At 42.2% G+C, this 20,086-nt stretch overlaps 1 protein-coding gene across 4 annotated transcripts in view; it reads left to right on the top strand.

Annotated features, from left to right (window-relative positions):
- The first annotated feature begins 1,129 nt into the window (after positions 1-1,129).
- The window catches only part of MAN1A1 (mannosidase alpha class 1A member 1), a 162,877-nt gene continuing 143,920 nt past the window's right edge, over positions 1,130-20,086 (top strand). The window contains exons 1-2 of one of the 4 annotated variants that reach the window (XM_023650991.2): positions 1,130-1,156; positions 2,245-3,080. In XM_023650991.2, coding sequence (XP_023506759.2) covers positions 2,478-3,080 — 603 coding nt within the window. In that variant the 5' untranslated portion in view covers positions 1,130-1,156; positions 2,245-2,477. Of the gene's footprint in view, positions 1,157-1,740; positions 2,042-2,244; positions 3,081-6,239; positions 6,320-7,019; positions 7,132-20,086 lie in introns of those variants that run through there. The other 3 variants (XM_023650993.2, XM_023650992.2, XM_070225475.1) reach the window with 3 other exon arrangements.

Here is a 20,086-nt window from a genome sequence, read left to right as displayed (position 1 = left end):
TGGTCCTGTATCAAAATTAAAGAGTGCCAGAAACAGAATTAGGTTCATAACTTCCTTTCATCACCATTTTAACATGTACTTAGAAGTAGATTTTATTGCTTTTCTGGAATACTTAGTAATATTAATTTAAAATTAAAGTCTAAATATTTCTGAGTCTATAAGAAATAACTCTATTCTTAAAACATAATAAAGTAACAAATCATTCTGGGAAAGATCATAAAGAGATTGGGTTTTAGGGGAATCGACCCCAATTATTATCTAGCTATTATCTATATATCTATCCATAGGGTAACTCAATTTTAAGGCTATTGATGGAAACAAACAATATTATTTCACCATTCAAATTTTTCAGCCTATCGACAACTTAACAAATGCAGTTTGAAACAAAAATTACCTTTCCATCATTAAAATACTCATTGTTTTCTTTTTCAGTGCTTCTAAACTTTGTTACCCTGCTTGAATATGCTGCACTCTTCTGGGCATAGAATTTCACAGCAGTTATCAAAATAACTAAGCCATAAAGTCGGCTTTATCAAACAATTTCCCATTAACAGAAACTTTGGATGTTTCCTTTACACAAAACAAACAATGATGGCTAAAATGAATAGTTAAAGGAAAACTGTAATAAGGATTTTTTTATTTGGTTTACATTTTCTCATACAGTCTAACACCTGAAAACAACTGTTATTGTGGGCACCTTCCTGAAAGGTGCCAGCTGTTTCCTTTGACAACAAGCAGAAACAGAGCTAAAACCACGTTTCCAGAGAAGGGTGAGGGATACGATGAGGCTGCTGTAAACCATCTTTCAGAAATGGAAAGTCAATCGAATTTTTCCCCTCTGATAACCCTTTAGTCGCAGAGCAATAGGGGAATTAGGAACACATTTTGGAAAATAATGCTGTCTTGCAAACAATCCCTGTTGGATCAAGTCCTCACTTCACTGGAAGTAGTCAAATCCAAAACTTCATTTCAACAGTGTTCAAATTTATTACTTGAAGCTATGGCAGCTTAAAACTGTCTTCTTTAAATGGAAAATTTGACCAACTTCTATGAGGTAGACGAATTTTGAAAGTGGAAGTGGGTGGGGGAGGTACACTTTTTTTTTTTTTTAAGGAGGAGAGCATGCATACGAAGAATCCTAAGCGACCACAAAACCGTAAGTCTCTTAGGAGGTAAAAAGATGCTAGACCGGATCACAGCTCCCCATCGAGGGACTTTTGCTTTAACTGCTAAGGGGCCACCCGGGAAATCCCAGTCTTGGCAGAGAGGAGGGTAATTGGAGAAAAGACGGGCTGCAGAAAGACCCAGTGTCCGGCGGGTCCCTGCGAGACCCAGCCCTTCCCGGGACCCCCTCGGGGCGGGCCCCGCAAGGCCGGGCAGGGGTCCGACGGGCTGGCAGGCGGCTGGGGAGAAGCGGGGGAAGGGGGTCCCGTGTCAGCCCAGGCGACCCCCGGCAACTCGAGACCCACCGTCCCCTGACACCCGGGCCCGACGCCGGCGCGGGATAAACTCTGTGGGCCTGACCCCCTCATCCGCCCCGAACCCTGGGCCGCGGGTCTGACCGCCCTCCCCGCCGCGGCGCCCCCCCGCCCCCAGCCGGGCCCCCGGGAGCCTGCGATTCCCGTAAGCTCCCCGCCCCGCGCGGCCCCCTCCCGGCCCCGGCCCCGCCCCCGCGGGCCCCTGAGCGGCGCGTGATTGGCCCGGCCGCGCCATCACTCTCCGGACGCGTCACCGCCCTCGTTTCCTACCGCCCCGAGACCGGCAGTGGCAGTAGTGCTAGCGGGGCCGCCGTGGAGGGTGTCGTGCTGTCCTGCTCGCTCCTGCTCGCCCGCGGGTCGGCGCGCTCGCCCAGCTGAGCGGCCACCGGGCTGCGGGGCCGCCGGGCTGCACGCTCAGCCGCCGCCTGGGAAGCAGAGGCAGCTGGTCCAGCTCGGAGATGGAGAGCGGGCGAAGTTGACGAGCCCCCCACCCACGCTGCGCCGCTGCTGCCCAGAGGTGCGCTGCCCTCTCCGGGAGGCGCCCGCACGCCGCCCTGCTCCAGGTGTGCGCGGGACACCCCGCCCCCCGGGACCTGGAAACTTCACCCCAAGTCCAAAGAGTGGGCTCCCAGGGCGGTGCCTGGAGCTGGACTCCGCGCAGGAGGAGCTGTCCTGGCTGCTCGCACGGCGTCTGCGGGCGGAGACCCGCGGGAAACTTTATCACCAGCATCGTAATTACTACATTTCACTGTTTCTCTCCCCGCAGGGCTGCAGCCAGCGGTCTGTCGCGCGTGCTTGTTTGCCAAAGGAGCCGCCCAGGGGAGAAGACCCGGAGGGGAGTTGTTGCCCCTGGGGATACCTGCAGCCCAGCCGAGGGGTCTGGGCGGCCCGGATGTGCAGGACCCAGCCCCGCAGCCGCTGACGCCGGGCGGCGGCGAAGTTTGGCTGCTGAGCGGCGCGGCGCAGGGCCACTGGACAGCGGGCCGCCCGGCGGGAGCGATGCCGGTGGGGGGCCTGTTGCCGCTCTTCAGCAGCCCCGGGGGCGGCGGCCTGGGCGGGGGGCTAGGCGGCGGCGGCGGCAGGAAGGGGTCTGGCCCCGCCGCCTTCCGCCTGACGGAGAAGTTCGTGCTGCTGCTGGTGTTCAGCGCCTTCATCACGCTCTGCTTCGGGGCGATCTTCTTCTTGCCCGACTCCTCCAAGCTGCTCAGCGGGGTCCTGTTCCACTCCAGCCCCGCCCTGCAGCCGCCCGCCGACCACAAGCCCGGGCCCGGGGCGCGCGCCGAGGACGCGGCAGATGGGCGAGCCAGGCACCGCGAGGAGGACGCGCCCGGGGACCCGGCGGCCGCCCTGGAGGACAACTTGGCCAGTATCCGCGAAAACCACGAGCGGGCTCTCAGGGAAGCCAAGGAGACCCTGCAGAAGCTGCCCGAGGAGATCCAAAGAGACATCCTGCTGGAGAAGGAGAAGGTGGCCCGGGACCAGCTGCGTGACAGGGCGGTGTTCAGGGGGCTACCGCGGGTGGACTTCTTGCCCCCCATCGGGGCGATTAGCCGGGAGCCGGCCGACCCCTCCATCCGCGAGAAGAGAGAAAAGATCAAAGAGGTGAGTGCATCGTGCTAGAAATCCCTCCCCGCCCGCCGTGTGTTCCGGGAGAAACGACAGACCTTTGAAACTCTTAAGACTGCAACAGTACAGTGTAGGGGGCCGTGGAGATTTTCCACTTCCACCAGGTGCCGTGTTAAAGGCTTTTGCATTTTCCTTTTCTCGGTATTGTAGTATCATAGTAGATGTGGCCAGTTACGATCTGAGGTTGATCCCGTTGCTTTTAACAGGCACACTCTGGTGAGCATAAGCACTATGCATGGTAGGTATTAAATACGTGGGCAGGTGGCGTGCAAACCTCCTTTTTCACTGGCCCATATACGTTTAATCGTCCCTGAAAACACTGACAGTGAAGGTACCAAACAGCCTCTAATAGGGCTTGGATGTGTCTTTGAAGTGAAGCTTGAACGTAAATGCAAAGCATCAATCATGCGTGATAAAGAGGTTCTAACTGCGAGCTAGCACACCCCCCCGGCGTGCAGTCTCCTGGCCCCATTCTGCCAGGTGACATCCTGTGTGTACTTACAGCCTGTGTGTACTTACGGCCTATGACAGTGAAACTTGAGAACTTTCTATCATAGGGGGCACACTGTTGTTTACTTTTTAAAAAATGAAAATTATAAAAAGCCAGCCTACTGCGTCTTGGATTTCTAGTATACAGTCAGAAAAAGAGTATTTCATGTGATGCAACAGGTTTGCCTCCACAGCTGCACAATGATGACAAACTTAATCTAGGATAAATATGGACTTTGATATGTCTTTCATAGTTTCTTTCTCAGAATTGACAGAACTTGTAACATGTGGTTAGTTCATGACCAGCTTGAAGATAAAGAGGACCTTAAAGATCATTTCTGATTGTCATATTAAAGATGAAAGTTGAAGGGCCCAGAGCCCAGAACCAGTTAGTGACTGAGTCTGGACTCCAGGCCCAGACATTCTCCTGGTCACCTGGCACCAGGCTCTCTGCGGACATGCCTCCTTCCACAACGACTCTCCTATGTGAAATTATGCCAGCCTGGATTTTACACAATCCAAGCGCTGTAGGAACCATATTGACAGCATTTCATCCCAAATCTTGATTCAGATTTCTAAAATACGTTATAAATGGAAGTAATATTTTTGTCATTGTGTAAGTTTCACAGATCTGTGAAAATAAGTTTTGTGGTTCAACATTGGGTAGGAATCAGGAAAAGAATCTTCCTGATCCCATTTTCAGAGAGTAAACAGAATGTTGAGGTGGTAAAGAGGTATTTAGCTTGAATGACGGCAGATTGGAGGCATCTTGATGGTCATACGATTTGTGACTTTAGTATAAGACCAGATGAATTTGGCTAAGCTGTAATTGAGCAAGTTCAAGTAGATTTGGGTCTCTTGCAGTTTACCCAAGGTAGAATGTCTTCTTCCTTCCTGTGTAGCTGGCTTCTTTTCAAGTCCATCAGCCTTTCTGCTTCTTTGAAACCCTTCCTCAGGCATAGAACACTCCCAGACTTGGGAGTGGATTTTACTTCTCCCTGACAACTTCTGGCTGGCAGTTTCCCTTCTCCACGAAATCCTGACAGGGCTACCGAACCAGGAAGGTAGAAAAAGGCTCTACTTCTCACCAAATATCTCCCTCCCCTCCTGCCAGCTCCCTTAAAAATATCCCATAGAGAAATTAACCCCACATCTGCATCTGCTTGTGTTTCCCTTAAGTTTGAAGCACTGTAATTCACGCATTTCATGCCTCTAAATTCCTGTGAGCTGCCAGTTAGTACAGATCACAGTTGTCCAAGAAAATTATTTTAAATGCTAAAGATGCATGGATATTAAAAAGCTATTGGTACTGACCAGTAGTAATTAAAAGTGCTTATAGAGTAGCAACAGTGGGAGACAGTAGCAGCAGTTCAGAACAGTGTATTAACAGTCTGTATATCTCTCCCTATTAGATCCATGTTACCTGTATCTCTAAGTCAAAAGGTCTTAATTAACCATCTAAAGGAAATTTGTATAGCATTCTGTGTCAGCTGGTGCTAAGATCTTAGTACATACATGTTTTGGAAGCCACCCAGTCTTGCATAAAGTGATAGAACTCAATGTGTTCTTTAAAATTCCATGATGCCGTGAGAACCCAAAAAATGCCAGCATAATTAGCTTCAGTATTTAGTCAAAGCCTGATGGGAAGAAATGGATTATGGTTTTTCATTAGATTACTTCAGGCAGATGTGTTCCTTTATAAACCAAAAATAATAGTAACTCTTGCTCTTCTAAAACTATGCTGCAAATGGTCGGTTTCCGAGAGCAAGAGTGGTTGCCCGTCGTCAGTAGGGCCCTGGACTTTACACATTTAGATTCAGTTTTGGGCGCCCCCAGGGTCTCCTAAGGGACCAATGGATCTTTGCCTGGATTTAGATCTTTATTGTTCCTGTATTTTCTAGTTCTCTTTATAACTTAGGTTCTCTATCACTCCTGAATGCCCTAACACTTTTATAGTTAAAATTTAGAAGGAATAGGCAAGTCTAACACGTTGAGAGCTTGCACTACAGTTTCTGAGCCAAACTTCGATTTTGTAAATTTGGTTTCTATTCAGCCAATCCTATTTTTATATTGTCAACACAGTTGTGTTACTGGTACTGTGGTAAATTTTTAACAAATTTGTGCAAAGGGAAAACAGTCTGTAATTTCAAATAGAATATTGCCTAGCACTCTACACAAAAAGGTGCTATGTGTTTTCCAGTATTAATTTAATGGATGGTAAATCTTTGATGTAAAACTTGAAATTAAAATCCCCCTCGCCCTACATGAAAACTTTGCAAATAAGTTAACTCTGGAATTTCCCTGAAATTTATATATAGTACATATTTATTTTCATGAGTCTGATCTTTTTAACATTGTGCTCAAGTTGTCCTTAGCTTTCAAAAGCAGTGTTAGAATCATGAAGCACAGAAGTTAAAATAGCACCCTGGAATTTTTAGAAAAATAGTCCATTTCCCCTTCTATTTCAATCTTTTTTTAAAATCAGGAAGCTTTCTTTTTTTTTGCCTACCCAAACAGCCTGTACTGTCCTTTAAGATTAGAGCCCTAATCCTAATTTAGAGGATGACCAATTTTTTTTTCACTTCCTGGAATCATGAGGCATCCCTGAGTAATAGGGGCTGAAGGCAGGCAGATCGTCAGAGAGGATTCCTCCCTTCTCAGCCTGGACTCCTCACCAACCTAAATGAGCATGCGGGGGCGCTGACGGCCAGCTTTGGGTCTATCAGGTAAGGTTTTAGGACCAGCCAGTTGTGGGTCACAGTTGTCTTCTCTAGATTTCTCAAAACAAGCTTTACTTTTTTATTCCAGACCTATTTATATAAGTTTAAAGAAAATTTTCATATTGATGGCTAATGGTTAAAAAATATTTTTATGCTTTACACTAGCCTTAAGTGTTCTTGAGTCTATAATTTATGATAACTGTTGACAACCCGTCTGTTAAAGATCAGATGTGGGAATAATCTACCTTGACAAATTAGAACAAAACACTTTTCTTTTGAAACTTAACTTTCCAGTTTACTTGTATGGGTGGTTCTGGTGAGGAAAACAATACAATATTTGCTAAATAATAAAATCTGCAATTTGGAGACATAACTCCAAAGGAACTTAGATACCCTTCGGTCCCTTTGCCTGTTCTGCTTACCCTGCTCTGAAACACACCTGATATTGAACATGGGCAAATGTGAGATTTCCCACTTTTAGGACCTTCCCCAGAGCGGGTAGTTATGGAGTGTTTGTAAAGCCTTCTCTCTTTAACAAGTAGATAAGATTTCAACAGTGTAAGTACTGGAGTAGATCCTGACTGTTGAACATTAATATAAGAAAGCAAGAAAAGATTGTTAATGGATAGTCATTTATGTTCGGCTTAATTTTGTGTAAGCTATTGATAATTCGTCTAAGAGGAGTATTCTGTTTTCCTGTTATCAGGTAACTTAAGATTCATTTAAAGGAGCCATGTATAGGACTTCGAACCTAGTTAAGGGCGTGGAAAGAGGTAAAAAATAATGCATTTTCGAGTCAATGCATCTATATTTCTTAGGTAAGCTTATAAACTAAACTGTCTTGAGAAATTTATCATAGTATTTCACATGTGTAAGAAGTGCCTTTCTATGAGATCTGAGTTTGTTGGAATTCAGTGGAGAACTTACATATTTGTATTAAATTATTTCATAAGCTATGGCAGCACAAATTCTTTATGGAAGAGAGTTTAAAGCATGTGTCTCAAGGTCAAAGGGGAGGAATACTACAGATCAGTGTGTGTGATGAGGGCTAAATATGCATGGTAGATCAGAACTGCCCTGGAACCCGCTTATACCCCACAGCCCAGGAGAGAACCCATGGCCTGTAAAGTCCTTTATCACCTACAAAACCACAAAAATGTATGTGCTTGTCAAAGATGAGTTTTGGCCAAAATAGGAGCAGCCACCCTGTGGGCTCTAGAGAGGCTATGAAATGCCTTTCCCCTAAGTAGATGAAAATGGTAAAGGAGACGCCAGTCTTTGGTAGGTTAACGAGGAGGTTTTTTCTTTGGGGAAACTAAGTCTTGACTTTTCCATCAGTGTTCTTAGCCTAGTGCTTTGTTTAGTAATTGAACTATGACCTCTCACCCTCCACCCCTCACCTCTTACTCCTAAATCTGTGTAAAAGTCTTTTACATAAACTCTGCAAATTATTTTTTCTATTACCAACAATATGCCATAAAAATTATAACTCTGATTTTTAAAAGTAAACATACTCTGAATCATGAAGTATCTGGGTGAGACCTTGGAGATAGCTCAGCTCATTCATTTTATAGTAAAGGCAACCAAGACACAAAGATTGTTCTGGAAATCACATTGCCAGTTAGGGGTAGAGTTGAGAATGGAAGCTCAGTGAGTGTTGCTTGCTGTCCTGACAACTCTTACTTCCTAAATAAAATGCCAAAGAAGTGTACAAATTGACTGTCTGTATTCGTTATTTGCAGACTCTAATGTACAGTGAGTGCAAAACACACACAGTTCTGCACTATTATAAATTTGACCTCATATTAGTTGTTACATTAACTATAGTAATTTTTTTTAATCTTACTAGTGACATGATTTAGAAGAACTTCTTTTTAAAGCCGCCCAGGGAAAGTTTGATATGACATCTTTTTCTTATTATAAAGATCTCTGCAGGAAGCGGAGGCATTTGTAATCATTCAGTTGGACATTCTTTACAAAGAGGTAGGGAAGAGAAGTGAGGGAGAGAGGAAGAGAGGAGAGGTGGCCTAGAGAAGAGGGGGGTGACAGGTGGGGGAGCTCTTTCAAACGATAAATGTGTGTGCTCTTTTGCCATCGTACTATGTGTAACAGAAGAATTGACAGCTACCTTGAAGGACTATTTTTTTAAGAAAGTAGACATACATTTAAAAATTCCACCAATCTCTGCGCTGTTGACTGTAGTAGCACACAGGTCTCTTCACCCAAGGAGGTCCTGGAGATGGTCTGGATGCCCTTTCGTGTCCCTGCTCCATCCATTTGTAGCAATGTGGTGATGAGAAGGGCTGGCTCTGGAGTCATGACCTGGGTCTGAATCTGGCCTCTGCCATTTACTAGCTTTGTGACCTTAAGCAAGTTGCTTAATCTTTCAGAGCCTCAGTATTCCCATTTGTAAAATGGGAGTAATAATAGTAGCCCACTTTGTTGGACCAGAAGGATTAGATGTGATCAGCCACACAAAACACTTAGAGTGGTACCAAGCATGCAGTGAGTGTATAATAAATGTTCCTTGCTATTTTTGCTGTTCTTAGTCACCACCTAAAGCCATCAGCCAAGATTACCTTGTTTCATATTTGGCTTAATAAATCAGGGAAGTGGATAAGGAAGTTTCCAGAAGTTATCAAAAAACAGTTGAAATTAAGTTTGATGCTGAAAGGGATATATTTCCAGTTCATCAAGATGATCTTTCCAGACAGCTATGATTTTATTGTGCTACTGTCAACTCTGATTTCTTCAGATTCCTGCCAAATTCAAAAACATTTAGGTATCTTTGAAATTATATCCTTCTTCAGCTTCTGTACTTCAAAATATGCGTTAAGGAATGAATTTGTCTCTTTCTCACAGTCAGTGTGCTTGTTCCTGAAGTGCCATCTTCTCAGTTCTGGAGTTACCTCCTTAAGCATTGAAATTGTTCCCCAAAATAGAGAGAAGGAGATTTAGTGCAGTACCCTTTAACCTGTTTTGTCTCTGGAGGAATGTTTTTTGAGAAGTCAGAAGAAAGTTATTTTAGAATGGGCAAAAATTTATATAATTATGATCAGTTCTACAATCAGAGCTCAAGTCTGTCCCCTGATAATCAAAATTCACATAAATCAGTTGTACTTCGTAACTGAAAGATTTTGGCCTTTTTCTGAGAATTTTGAAGGTAGATTTATTAGAGTTTCAGGCCCAGAAGGACCTCAGAGATCCTGAAGCCCAGAACCCATTTTACATATGAGCAGCAGGGCCTGCTGACCTGCGACTTCCTGAGATTCCCCCGCTGCACTAATGACAGAGCCAGGGACTACGTCTTATTGCCCAGGCCCCGCTCCACCTATGGTATCTGGAGTCTAATGAGGACATATGCTTTGGAGGCTGGCTGGCCTGGCCCTCCCCGCTCTCAGCCCCAGTGGCAGGCCAGCAGCGAGAAGTCCAACTGAGCCCATCCTAGCAGGAGATGGAACATCTTGGCTTGGTAGGGTATTGCCTGAGAAAGCAGTCCTGGCTGATTCCTTTGCTCTGAAGAATGTGGCAGCACTGCCCCACCCCCACTGAGCCCTGATAAAGACTTCTGTGATTATTAGGTACTTGAAAGAAAACCAAATGAGATTAAGGCTTAAGAGCATTTAAAAGTTGCAGCCCTCATTTCTGTCATGAACACTCTGGCAGTTGCTTTAGGTACCTTAGAGCCCAGCAGTGCTACACATAATCCAGAACAGAGATAATAAAATTAAAAAGCCCATGGATCCTTTGTATTTACGTGACTTTTGTGACTAGACTGCCTCCCTCACATCTTTTTCTCTGTCAGTCCATTTGTCGTCCTGGCTCTTTAGCTCCTCAAAAGGCTCCACCACCTTCTGATCACTCTTGCTCTGCATCCTTTTATACAGTGACACTCAGGCCATGTTGGATTAACTTTCATTTGCACTTTTTCATGTATTTCTGTGTGATTGATTGTCCTGTCTCCACTCCTTAGTGAGAGGGTGCTTAGTATGACAGGAGGCCTGGAACTGAGGGGCTGAAAACCTGATGGAGCACGCCACGTTCTGCAGGGCTGGTTTAATAACACAGCACGCCACACACTCAAACAGTCTTTGTTGCAATGCCAGTGGGGATGTCTGTTTGCCTAGGCTAGGAGTTTATGAGAAAGGGTGTGGTGGTAATTAGTATACACAGGCCTGTGAATGACTGTGGTTGAGACCTGAGCTCAGGCCATCCAAAGACCATGAGAGCTATTGCTGGAATCTCCCTAACTGCCAAATCCTTCTTCATTGAATGGTCTTTTCAAAGTTCTAGGAAGAATACTTGATTCTACTGAGGAATAAGAGGGTCCAAAGATGCCTGCACTGGGGGTGGCCATGTCCAGCTTCCCTGAGCTGATGTGTGGGGCATGACTGTCTGACCCTAGTTCCTTTTTCACAAGGATATGTACTGGGACTACTAGGAGCATGTGTTTCCTCACTGCATCTCTGTCTGTCAAGGCATAGGGCAAAATGACAGACCTGTGGGATGATTCAGGCAGCACACGGGTCTGCCCACTCTCAAAATCTCATTCCCAGCTGCCTGAAATTTCACCATCAGTGCCTCCCTTTCATTGATGTATTGCTTCTTAAAGGCTGCTGTTGAAAGTATATCACTAAAGTTGCCCAGCAGAAATTATTGTACTTCGAAATTTGTCTTAGCAAGGGCAAGAATACGTTTGTAGAAGAAGCAAGTGCCTTTCCTTGTGTTATTTCATTATAAATTAATACCTGCTTAGGAAGGTGCAAAGGAGTAGAAAAAAGAAAAAGAAATCCTTCACAGATCTACCATGAAGTCACAAGGAGTGCCAGCTTTACTCACTGCCCAACATATAGGTTATTTTATTCCACAGTTATAGCCACACTATCTATCTATCTATCTATCCATCTATCTATCTATCTATCAATATTTTCATTTTCTTTTAAGTGTCATTTTATAATAGCATAGTATATAAAATAGAAGCATCATAGTTGATTTAACTCTTTTCTTGGACCTGAACAGTTAGATTATTTCCAGTTTTTTGTTTTTATGAAAAATGCTGAGATAAACACCTTTGTCCATTACGTTCCCATCTCATTTTGCATTGGCCACAACCCTATAAGTTGGATTTTCCCTTAAATTTCTAAAACGGTAAATGAATGGGTCAAAGGATCATAGTAAATTTTGAGGGATTGCTTTTCAGAAATAATTTATACTTCCACCTATAATATAATGAATGTAGTGTATTGAATCTTTATAAATCTCATAGGTGATGAAACAGTATCTTGTATATTTAATTTGCCTTTTTTTTGAGCAGCGTTTTCTCATGTGATGGTTGACGAGTTACATTTCCCCACTGTGAGTTGTGTAGAAGAAGAAAATGTTAAATGGAGCAGGACTGAGAAGAAGAAGGCAGTACGGAGGTCTAAGGAGTGGGTATCAGAGAAGGTGGATGTGACAAGTTGTCTGGAGGGATATGGGCTCACGAAGGAGGTAAAGCCCTGAAAGGTGATAGAGAGCCTTTTTTTAATTAAAAAAAAAAAAAAAAAAAAACTTAGAACAAAATTTGCTTTCTCCCTGGGTTGGGCACCTGGGATAAAAAGTACTCTTTATTGATAGGAGTACTTACCATGCATATCGGAACAGCCCACTTTCCCTGAGACCCAGCCAGCTTCCATGGGCTCGTCTTCCTTGTTAAGCGATAGTTGGGTTTTTGCGTCAGATATGTGAGGAAGGTGTCGGCCACTCTGAAGGTCTGGGGAAAGACGGAGGGAATCTCTCTCTTTTTAGAATCCATCAGGATGGTTTCCGAATATTTTAAGATCATAGTTGAAGATAAAAATAGTCCAAGTAGAATTTCAGAAGTGATTTTAGTGGTGCCAGAAAATGGCAAGTCTTACAACGCTGAATCTTAAAGAAGAAAAATTAGCCAAAAGGAAACATTCATAAGATTTCATATCAATAAACATTTTTATGTTTGAAGGGGCAGGCTAATCTTTTTATGTTAGAGGCCTTTGGTGTTTTAAATAGGATAAATATGCATTTTGTCTAAGGTATTTTATTTTAGAATAAGAGAAAAGTATGATTTGTATATGAAGTTTGTCTTCTGTGTTTATTATTTTTTTGTTTTTGCTAATTCCTTCAAATAATGTGTTTTTAGTCATACCTTTTTAAGATAGTGAAGAGCTGCACATTTCAAAAAGTATTTATAATCTGACCTTGGTTAGTTCGTAAAAGTCTGCCAAACGCCAGGACTCTTTAAATTTCGTTTTGAGACTGTGTTAACATGGTGAATAACAATTGACATAAGTTGTGGTTTGAGATGATAGTAATGTTAGAATGTTTAGGATGCTGGTCTCTGAGACATGTTGCTTTTGTAGTCAACTAGCAGTGTTTAATATTATAATGTATCTAGTCAGTAAAGGTTTTTGTCTCATAGTTAGAAATACCTCTGCAGTCCAGATTGTGTTTTCAGGAGTTATTAGCCCAAGACAGCAATTTTATAAGGCATTTTTACTAAGTATAAAAGGAACTTCATGTAGTGAAAAGTATATTTTATAATTGCCATATATTTAACACATTGTGTATATTCTCTCGTATTAAGCATTTTGGTTAGTCTTCATTATTTAATATTGCTAGGGGTTACTTACCTAGAATGCATGATGAAGATCTCAGTAGCTTTAACAAGAAAAGTGGAGGGAGTAATTTCAGGAGCGTAAAAAATGAAGATGATTTATTAACTATTGTTGAAAGCTGCCTTAGCAGTGAGGGTGAATAAAAATGATAATTTATGAAGTGTTCTATCAGCGGTAAGATAAAGCCATATATTGGGTTGGAAGTACTTCTGTTTTCTCTTACTCCGAGAGTACAGACTCTGTGGGACGTTGGGTCTGCATAGTCATGAATCTGTTCCAGGACTTCCATGTTGCGGGCTGGGGAAAGAGCTTTCCCCTGATTCATCCACCGGGTCAGCCAGCCTGGGCCTTGCCCGTAATAAGACCCAGTAAATATTTGTTGAGTGAATATGCTTTTCTAAACAAACATACCAAGAAGAGTTATTCAGGGTAAGTGTGGACCCCCCGCGCTTTATATAATCACGTGATCTGAAAGTGGTGCCCGCTCATCTTTGGAGCCCCTTCCTGTCCTCATGGGCTACAAGCCTTGTCTTTTGAGAGGAGACTTGATTTTTAATAACATTCAAAAGTCATTCAGAACCAGATCTAGTGAATAAAGAGAGTACTCGATGTAGGAAACACCTTTTCCAGTTTTAAAGTTGTTTTCAGAATGATTTATAAAATGAAAAACTGTATTCATTTTCTTATATGACTTATAAACTGACTGTGAAGGTGATTCATAAAAACTCTTTTGAGCAGATGAAATAAATATAGAAACTTGTGAGATTCCTTTGAAGGTCAACACTCGAATATAAAAGTTCTGTTTCATTTAAAAGTTACTCTGCTTTGTATTTACACCCAGCATTTTATTTTACAGCTATGTGATTTTTAAATTAGGCAGCATCCTCAGTCATTTCTGTTCCTTATATCTAAAGTTGTGGGCTACTTTTAATAAGAGCTGTTTTTTTTATATTTCCATTTTGTACGTGATACACCTAATTAAAGTTGGTTTGGTTTGTTTTTTTCCATCCTAGCAAAAATTTTTTGAATGACAAAGGTGTTTTTATAAGTTATGCTTACAGTGCCACACTGAAATGAAAAGTCATAGGCTAGGTGTTATTTTCCACAAAAGAAATTAGAATTTAATAAAAATTTTCTCTGTAAGAAGGTGTGATATTTTGAGAAAGAACCTTGGTCTTCTGTTTCCCAATTTAATGTCGTAGCTCCTGAAAAGTGCTGTCTCATATAAATAATCACAAGGTAGAGACTCTATGAATTTTCTGAATTTGCAAATGGTCCCTTTTCCAATTCACTCTGCAGATCACTGTTAGATTAATCTTCCAAAAAATATCTCTTCTCTCATATCGCCCGACTCAGAGGTTTTAGTGGGCCTCTGCTTCCTTTGGAGTAGTAATTCAGAGAATCACCTGGGGACACATTACTTCCCAGATTGCTGGGCTCCGCCCCCAGAGTTTCTGATTCAGTGGGTCTGAGTGGGCCTCAGAATTTGCATTTTTAACAGGTTCCTGGGTGATGCTGATGCTGCTGATCCTGCAACTAAAGTTTGACAAGCATTACCCTGGAATAAAGTCCCAGCTCATTAGGCTGGCATTCGTAGTCTACAAATCTGCCTTAGTTTGCTTCTTGAGTCATATCTCTTAAATTAGGAGGGATTCTGTGCTTTAGCTAAACTTGCATAGTTACTGTCTCCAAAACACACCTAATTTAGAGTTTTGCCTTGTTTACTTAATTCCTTTCAAATGGAGTGTCCTCCCACTCGCTCAAAATCTATGCCCTCCAAGAAGCCTTTTCTCACATTCCCAGCCTTTACTGATCTCACCCTTCTGCAAATTCCCGTGGTATTTAATTTGTATATTTCTGTCCTTGGCCTGTGTGTTGCTAATTTCATGGGCATATATGTTATCTTCCAACTAGATTTTAGACCTCCTCACTGTGGGGACACCTTTTTCTATCCCATAGTTTCATGGCCCAGAATTTAACAGTGGAAGGCAATTTGTCTTAAATCTAACCAAAATGAAAAACAATTTTAAGTATATCACCAAAATTCTTTCCAACCTCATCAGACTGTGAGGCAATATGGCAGAGTGGAAACCCTTTGAGCCTACCTTTCCACAGCTGCGAAATGGGGCTAATAATTCTCTTTTGCAGAGTTGCTGTAAGAATTAAGGTAGAAAAGTTCTGTGAATCTCTCAGTACAATGCCTGGCACATGGCGTTATTCAATTAATAATATTGGTTTGTTAGCAACTGGGGATTGTTTGAGTAATAAGCTTGGACTTCCGGTAAGAAAGGGGATTGTTGGTAAGTAATTGGATTTGAGAGTCATTTCCAGGAAAAGAAAGCAAGTTTTGGCTGCAGTATCGCTGTGTTAACCAATAGCTTGTATTTTCTGCTGTTACCTCCGTCTTTAGTGGTTGTTGCCAAAATCCCCGCTTCCTGTGGCAGGAAAGGAAGCATTCTTCTGCCGCGTTTCAGTTGTTATCTCACAGAAATGATGCTCATCCTTAGGAAAACCAGGAAGAGGGTGTCCATTCATCAGTGTCCAGTTGCCTATGGCTTCCTGGCCCTGTCACACACATGCCTCGATGTCGGGGGAGGAAAAAACAGCAGAAGAATCAAATCTGGAGAAATACCTTAAGGGTGTACAAAGAGACGTTTCGTGAGCTGAAAAGCTGAAAATGTTCCGTTCGGAGATAGCTGCGGGTATAAATTTAGCTCAATAATTAGGCATATGGTGCTTTCATTTAGGAAGTATCTACACCCTTTGTGATAAGATCTGTGGATTATTAGAGCTGCTGCAGCCCGAGCCACATCCCACATCGGCAGCAGAGATTCCTCATGCATTTAAAACAAGAATTAAAGAGTGAAATGGAAAACGGAGTTAATAATTTGTTCTTGGTTGGTTTTAATCTGCTCTTTATTATCTTTGTAGTTTATGGCTGGAGGATTAGATTTGCTCACCAACTAGTGGTGTAAAAGTTTACCTCCTTTTATTGGAACACTATATTCTTGAAGACTTTCTGAAGAACACTTTGGCTGAATTTAGTCGTAACATAAGAGACACCCCTTAAGTTCTTATGATTCATCCTACAATAATAGAAGGCTTTTTAATGGTATTATTAATTTTCAGTTATTTCATGTTAAATTTCAAACTAGGCTTTATTTAATAAAAACTGATTAATATAGAGAGGTAAAGGTATGCTTTGCTGGCTACAAGTATGTTTTAATCTCCTTTTTTTCTAGCTTTTTTTTACATTCCCCTTCCATCTATTTTTTCTGTCCTAGAATTTTAAATCTACTTGCCATTGGTGGTGAAAAAAACAGGAAAAGTTAAAATCAATGGATATTTGTATTTTCCACGCCTTGTCAAATGTTTCTAAACATTGAAACAATGTTGAAAACAATTAGAGAATTTGAAACATTGAAAACAAATAGACAATTGTAATTTTATAAATAAGAAAGAGTCCAATTCCAGCATATAGCATAGTATGATCAACTGAAATATAGAGACTTAAAAACAAGATTGCCCTTGGGGGCGTGGGGAAGGGAGATGCTCTTCATCTATTTCTTTCCTCATGCTTCTTCAAGGTAGTCCCACTAGAATATGCCTGTAAAGCTCGGATTCTGTGCATTTGCTTCTGTGGTTGTAGTTCTCCACCCACCTGTGATCTAGAGAATTACACTCTAGGTTTTCCTAAGGTAAAAAAGGCAGGAGAATTTAGGCTTTTAGAAGGAACTTTTTGGGGAACTAGGAAGAAGTTTGACAAACTGTAATAGCGGGTCTGAGTTAACCCGTTGCAGATTTCTCATTAGGAAAACTACTCCTGAAGGATGTATTTTTTCTTTTTTAAAGATTGGCACCTGAGCTAACAACTGTTGCCAGTCTTTTTTTTTTTGCCTTCTCTCCAAAGCCCCCCAGTATATAGTTGTATATTCTAGTTGTGAGTACCTCTGGTTGTGCTATGTGGGATGCCGCCTCCACATGGCTTGATGAGCAGTGCCCTGTCTGCGCCCAGGATCTGAACCTGCGAAACCCTGGGCCGCTGGAGCAGAGCAGGTAAACTTAACCTCTTGGCCACGGGGCCAGCCCCTGGATAGATGTATTCTTGATGAGTAAAAGTTTTGACCTAAATCCTCTACTTTGACTTAGATGTGGTAATAGAAGTTTAGGATTTTATAGCCAAATATGCCACAGGTGATCAAGTATTCAGGTATTATTTTAGCTGTATTAATTTAGCTTAATTTTGCTGTCTTTTTCTGTTATACTTGCTACCCGTGCTGTTAATCATCTTCCATCCTTTTGTGTTTTCTCTCAGAGAGAGGTGGCGCTAATGACGCAAAGGCAGATAGCAGAAGTGTAGCAGAAGAGGGATTATATATATTACACATCAGATTACTAGTCACCTTAACACCAAGAAGTCTGTATGATTATCAGCAGAGACTGAAACACACTCTCACTTCCTGAAACCTTGAGAAGTGAATTCTGGACATTAACACTGGCGCACAGACAGCTCACCTTTTCCCTGAGCTGCTGGGCGATTGCTGCTAGGTTTTAGAATTCCCGAGGGAGAAAGCTGTCCTGTTACATGATTTGTTCGCATACTTGTGCCTCTCAATGGAATTATTCTCGAAAGCTGTCTCAGGAAGGAATGCCTTCGATTGATTTGAAATCTCTGGCATCGCCAGAGTGTTTCTAGGGTTTTCCCAAAGCACAGGGGGATTTTTGCTGACAGCACACTCAGGAGCTGATCTGAAGATGGTAAACTGAACTGGAGGGGAGCAAAGGTTCTTCCTCCACCTCTAGGTGAGAACACCACTCCTGTGTTTCTCTCTGGAGTATTCTGTCTTCACGAACCCCAGGGGCACAGAACACATTAGCGGTCATAAAAGAGAGTGTCTATATATAATGCACCCCAGAGTTTTCCATCGTTATCTAACAAGACCCCAAGTTAGATATTTCTCACTTAGACAGAATTTTGCCTTAATATTTAAAATAAGATTTTTGTTCCTTAATTGACTCTTAAACCTCAGCTATTAATTTGCAGGTGTGTTTGGTTTAGGAATAACATCAATAATAACAATGCCTGAGAATTTTCTCCTTTTCTCTAGGTTTAAAATCAAGGTAGCGGTTAAGACCAATCACTTAATAAAAAATACCTTCTCAGTTATTCTCTGAAATATGCGCCCTTCTTTCTCCCAATAGAAGGCATGTGTGTTATGCTTCTTGTTCTGAGAATAGTCTCCTGAAGTGATTTTCTGCATAGCTTGGTCTATGTATAATTAAAACAACCAATAACTAGATTTTTACAATCTCATCTTTGCGTGGATTTTGTCTCTTTTATCTGCGGTTTTAGTTTTAGAGTGGCGGCAACTATGAAAGTAATTACAGTGCACCGTGCGTTGGGTGTTTACTTCTTGTTGGGCACTCTGCTAACCACTTTACATACAACAACTTGTTTACTTCTTGGAGCAACCCTGTGACTTCGGTGTTACCATCTCCATTTTCCACATAGGAAATTGAGGCCAAGAAGGGTCAAGCAAATTGCCCAGAGTTGCAGAGCTCCTGGGTGTCTCACCTGGGACTTGACATTGGGTCTGTCTGGCCCTGGCACATCCTCCGTCTTCATTCACTTCTGTTGAATGCCCCTCATCCACACACACACACACACACGCGCGCGTGGCTTGTCGCCCTTGAAGATCTTACCCCGCTTGACTAAAGAACTGGGACTCCTGTCACAGAGTCACTCCTTTGCCTGAGAAGTAGGGGTAAGCAGGAGAATGCAGGTTGACACTATTTCCATCTCAGCTTGTGGCAAACAACGTACTGGGGGTGTACTTTTTAACTTAATTCTGAAAGTAAACCCATGATCAGTTTGTTTGGAAAAGCTTCTCTTGAGAGTAATTTTATGTTCAACATTAATAATACACATTTTATTAGTGTGTATTAATGTGTGTGTACACACCTTAATGATATGTATAGACATAATATATACGTGGTTGTGTGTGTGTATATAATTATCTAACATAATACTTTAAGCATTAAAGTAATTGGGAGTTCTGGAAAGTTGTTTAAATCAAAATGGAGAGAAAGAAGATAGCCTCTGAAAGAAAGTCTAAATTTGCTTCCTTTTTTCCCCCTAGTCTTGGGGCAACTTTGACTCCTACATTTCAGAATAAATAATCTTGTAATTAATTAATTTTTAAGTGAGACATTCCATAAAGTATGACCATATTAACACAAATGAAATGTGAATTTTAAATTCATGGTGAAGTATATTACCAAGAAAGATTTGTGAGTCAAAGTAGTATGTTACGTGGTTACTGACCTGACACTCAGATTTTATATAGAAGTGACGACAAAGGCATGTTTAATTGGTCTTAAGTGATGATACACCAGACACTGTCTCTTTCTAAAGTGTATGCAAGTGGGGTGATACAGTAATCATTCACATCCAAAAGTTTAAAAAATGACCTAAATATATTTTTCCTTTAGTAAATCAAATTAAAAATCATTTCCTCATTTCCAGCAATACTCCTTCCAGAAATATTTAGGAGTACCACCCTGTGCAAAGCACTGGCGAGATAACAGTAAGCAAGACAGAGGTAACCTCTGCCCATCTGGGATCCAAAGGGATAAAGAGGAAAAGGCAGCATGATAAGTGCTTTAGTAGGGGAAGTGCAGGGTGCAGTGGGAACATGGGAGAGGGACACTTTGCTCTGGTTTGGGGGGTTCAAGAATGCTTTCTGAAAGTAGTCAGGTATTAGAGAAACCTGAAGATGAGTAGGAGTTACCAGTTGAAGGGCAGGAGGAAGCGTGCTGCGGGAATAGGGAATGGCCCATGTGAAGGTTCTTGGGGTGGGCCAAAGAATTGCAACAGGGAAATGCATTTGAGAAGAGAGAGCTAAGAAATGGGCCAGAGAAGTAAAGCAGAGAATGCATCTCACAAGGCTTTACCTTGAGATCATTGGGAACCATGGCAGTTTTAAGTTGGGGAAATAATATCAAATTTGTATTTTTCGATAAGACTGGAGGCAGGGACAATGGTTACAAGGTTCTGCAGTAATCTGGCTGAGCGGTGATGATGGCCTGAATGCACAAGGGGCTGGTGGGGATGGAGAAGGTAAACAGATCCTTGAAATAT

This window comes from Equus caballus, chromosome 10 (assembly GCF_041296265.1).
Source record: "Equus caballus isolate H_3958 breed thoroughbred chromosome 10, TB-T2T, whole genome shotgun sequence".
In the NCBI taxonomy this organism is placed as follows: domain Eukaryota; kingdom Metazoa; phylum Chordata; class Mammalia; order Perissodactyla; family Equidae; genus Equus; species Equus caballus.
Note: the sequence above shows the minus strand (reverse complement) of the source record. Positions and strands in the feature narration are given on the sequence as shown.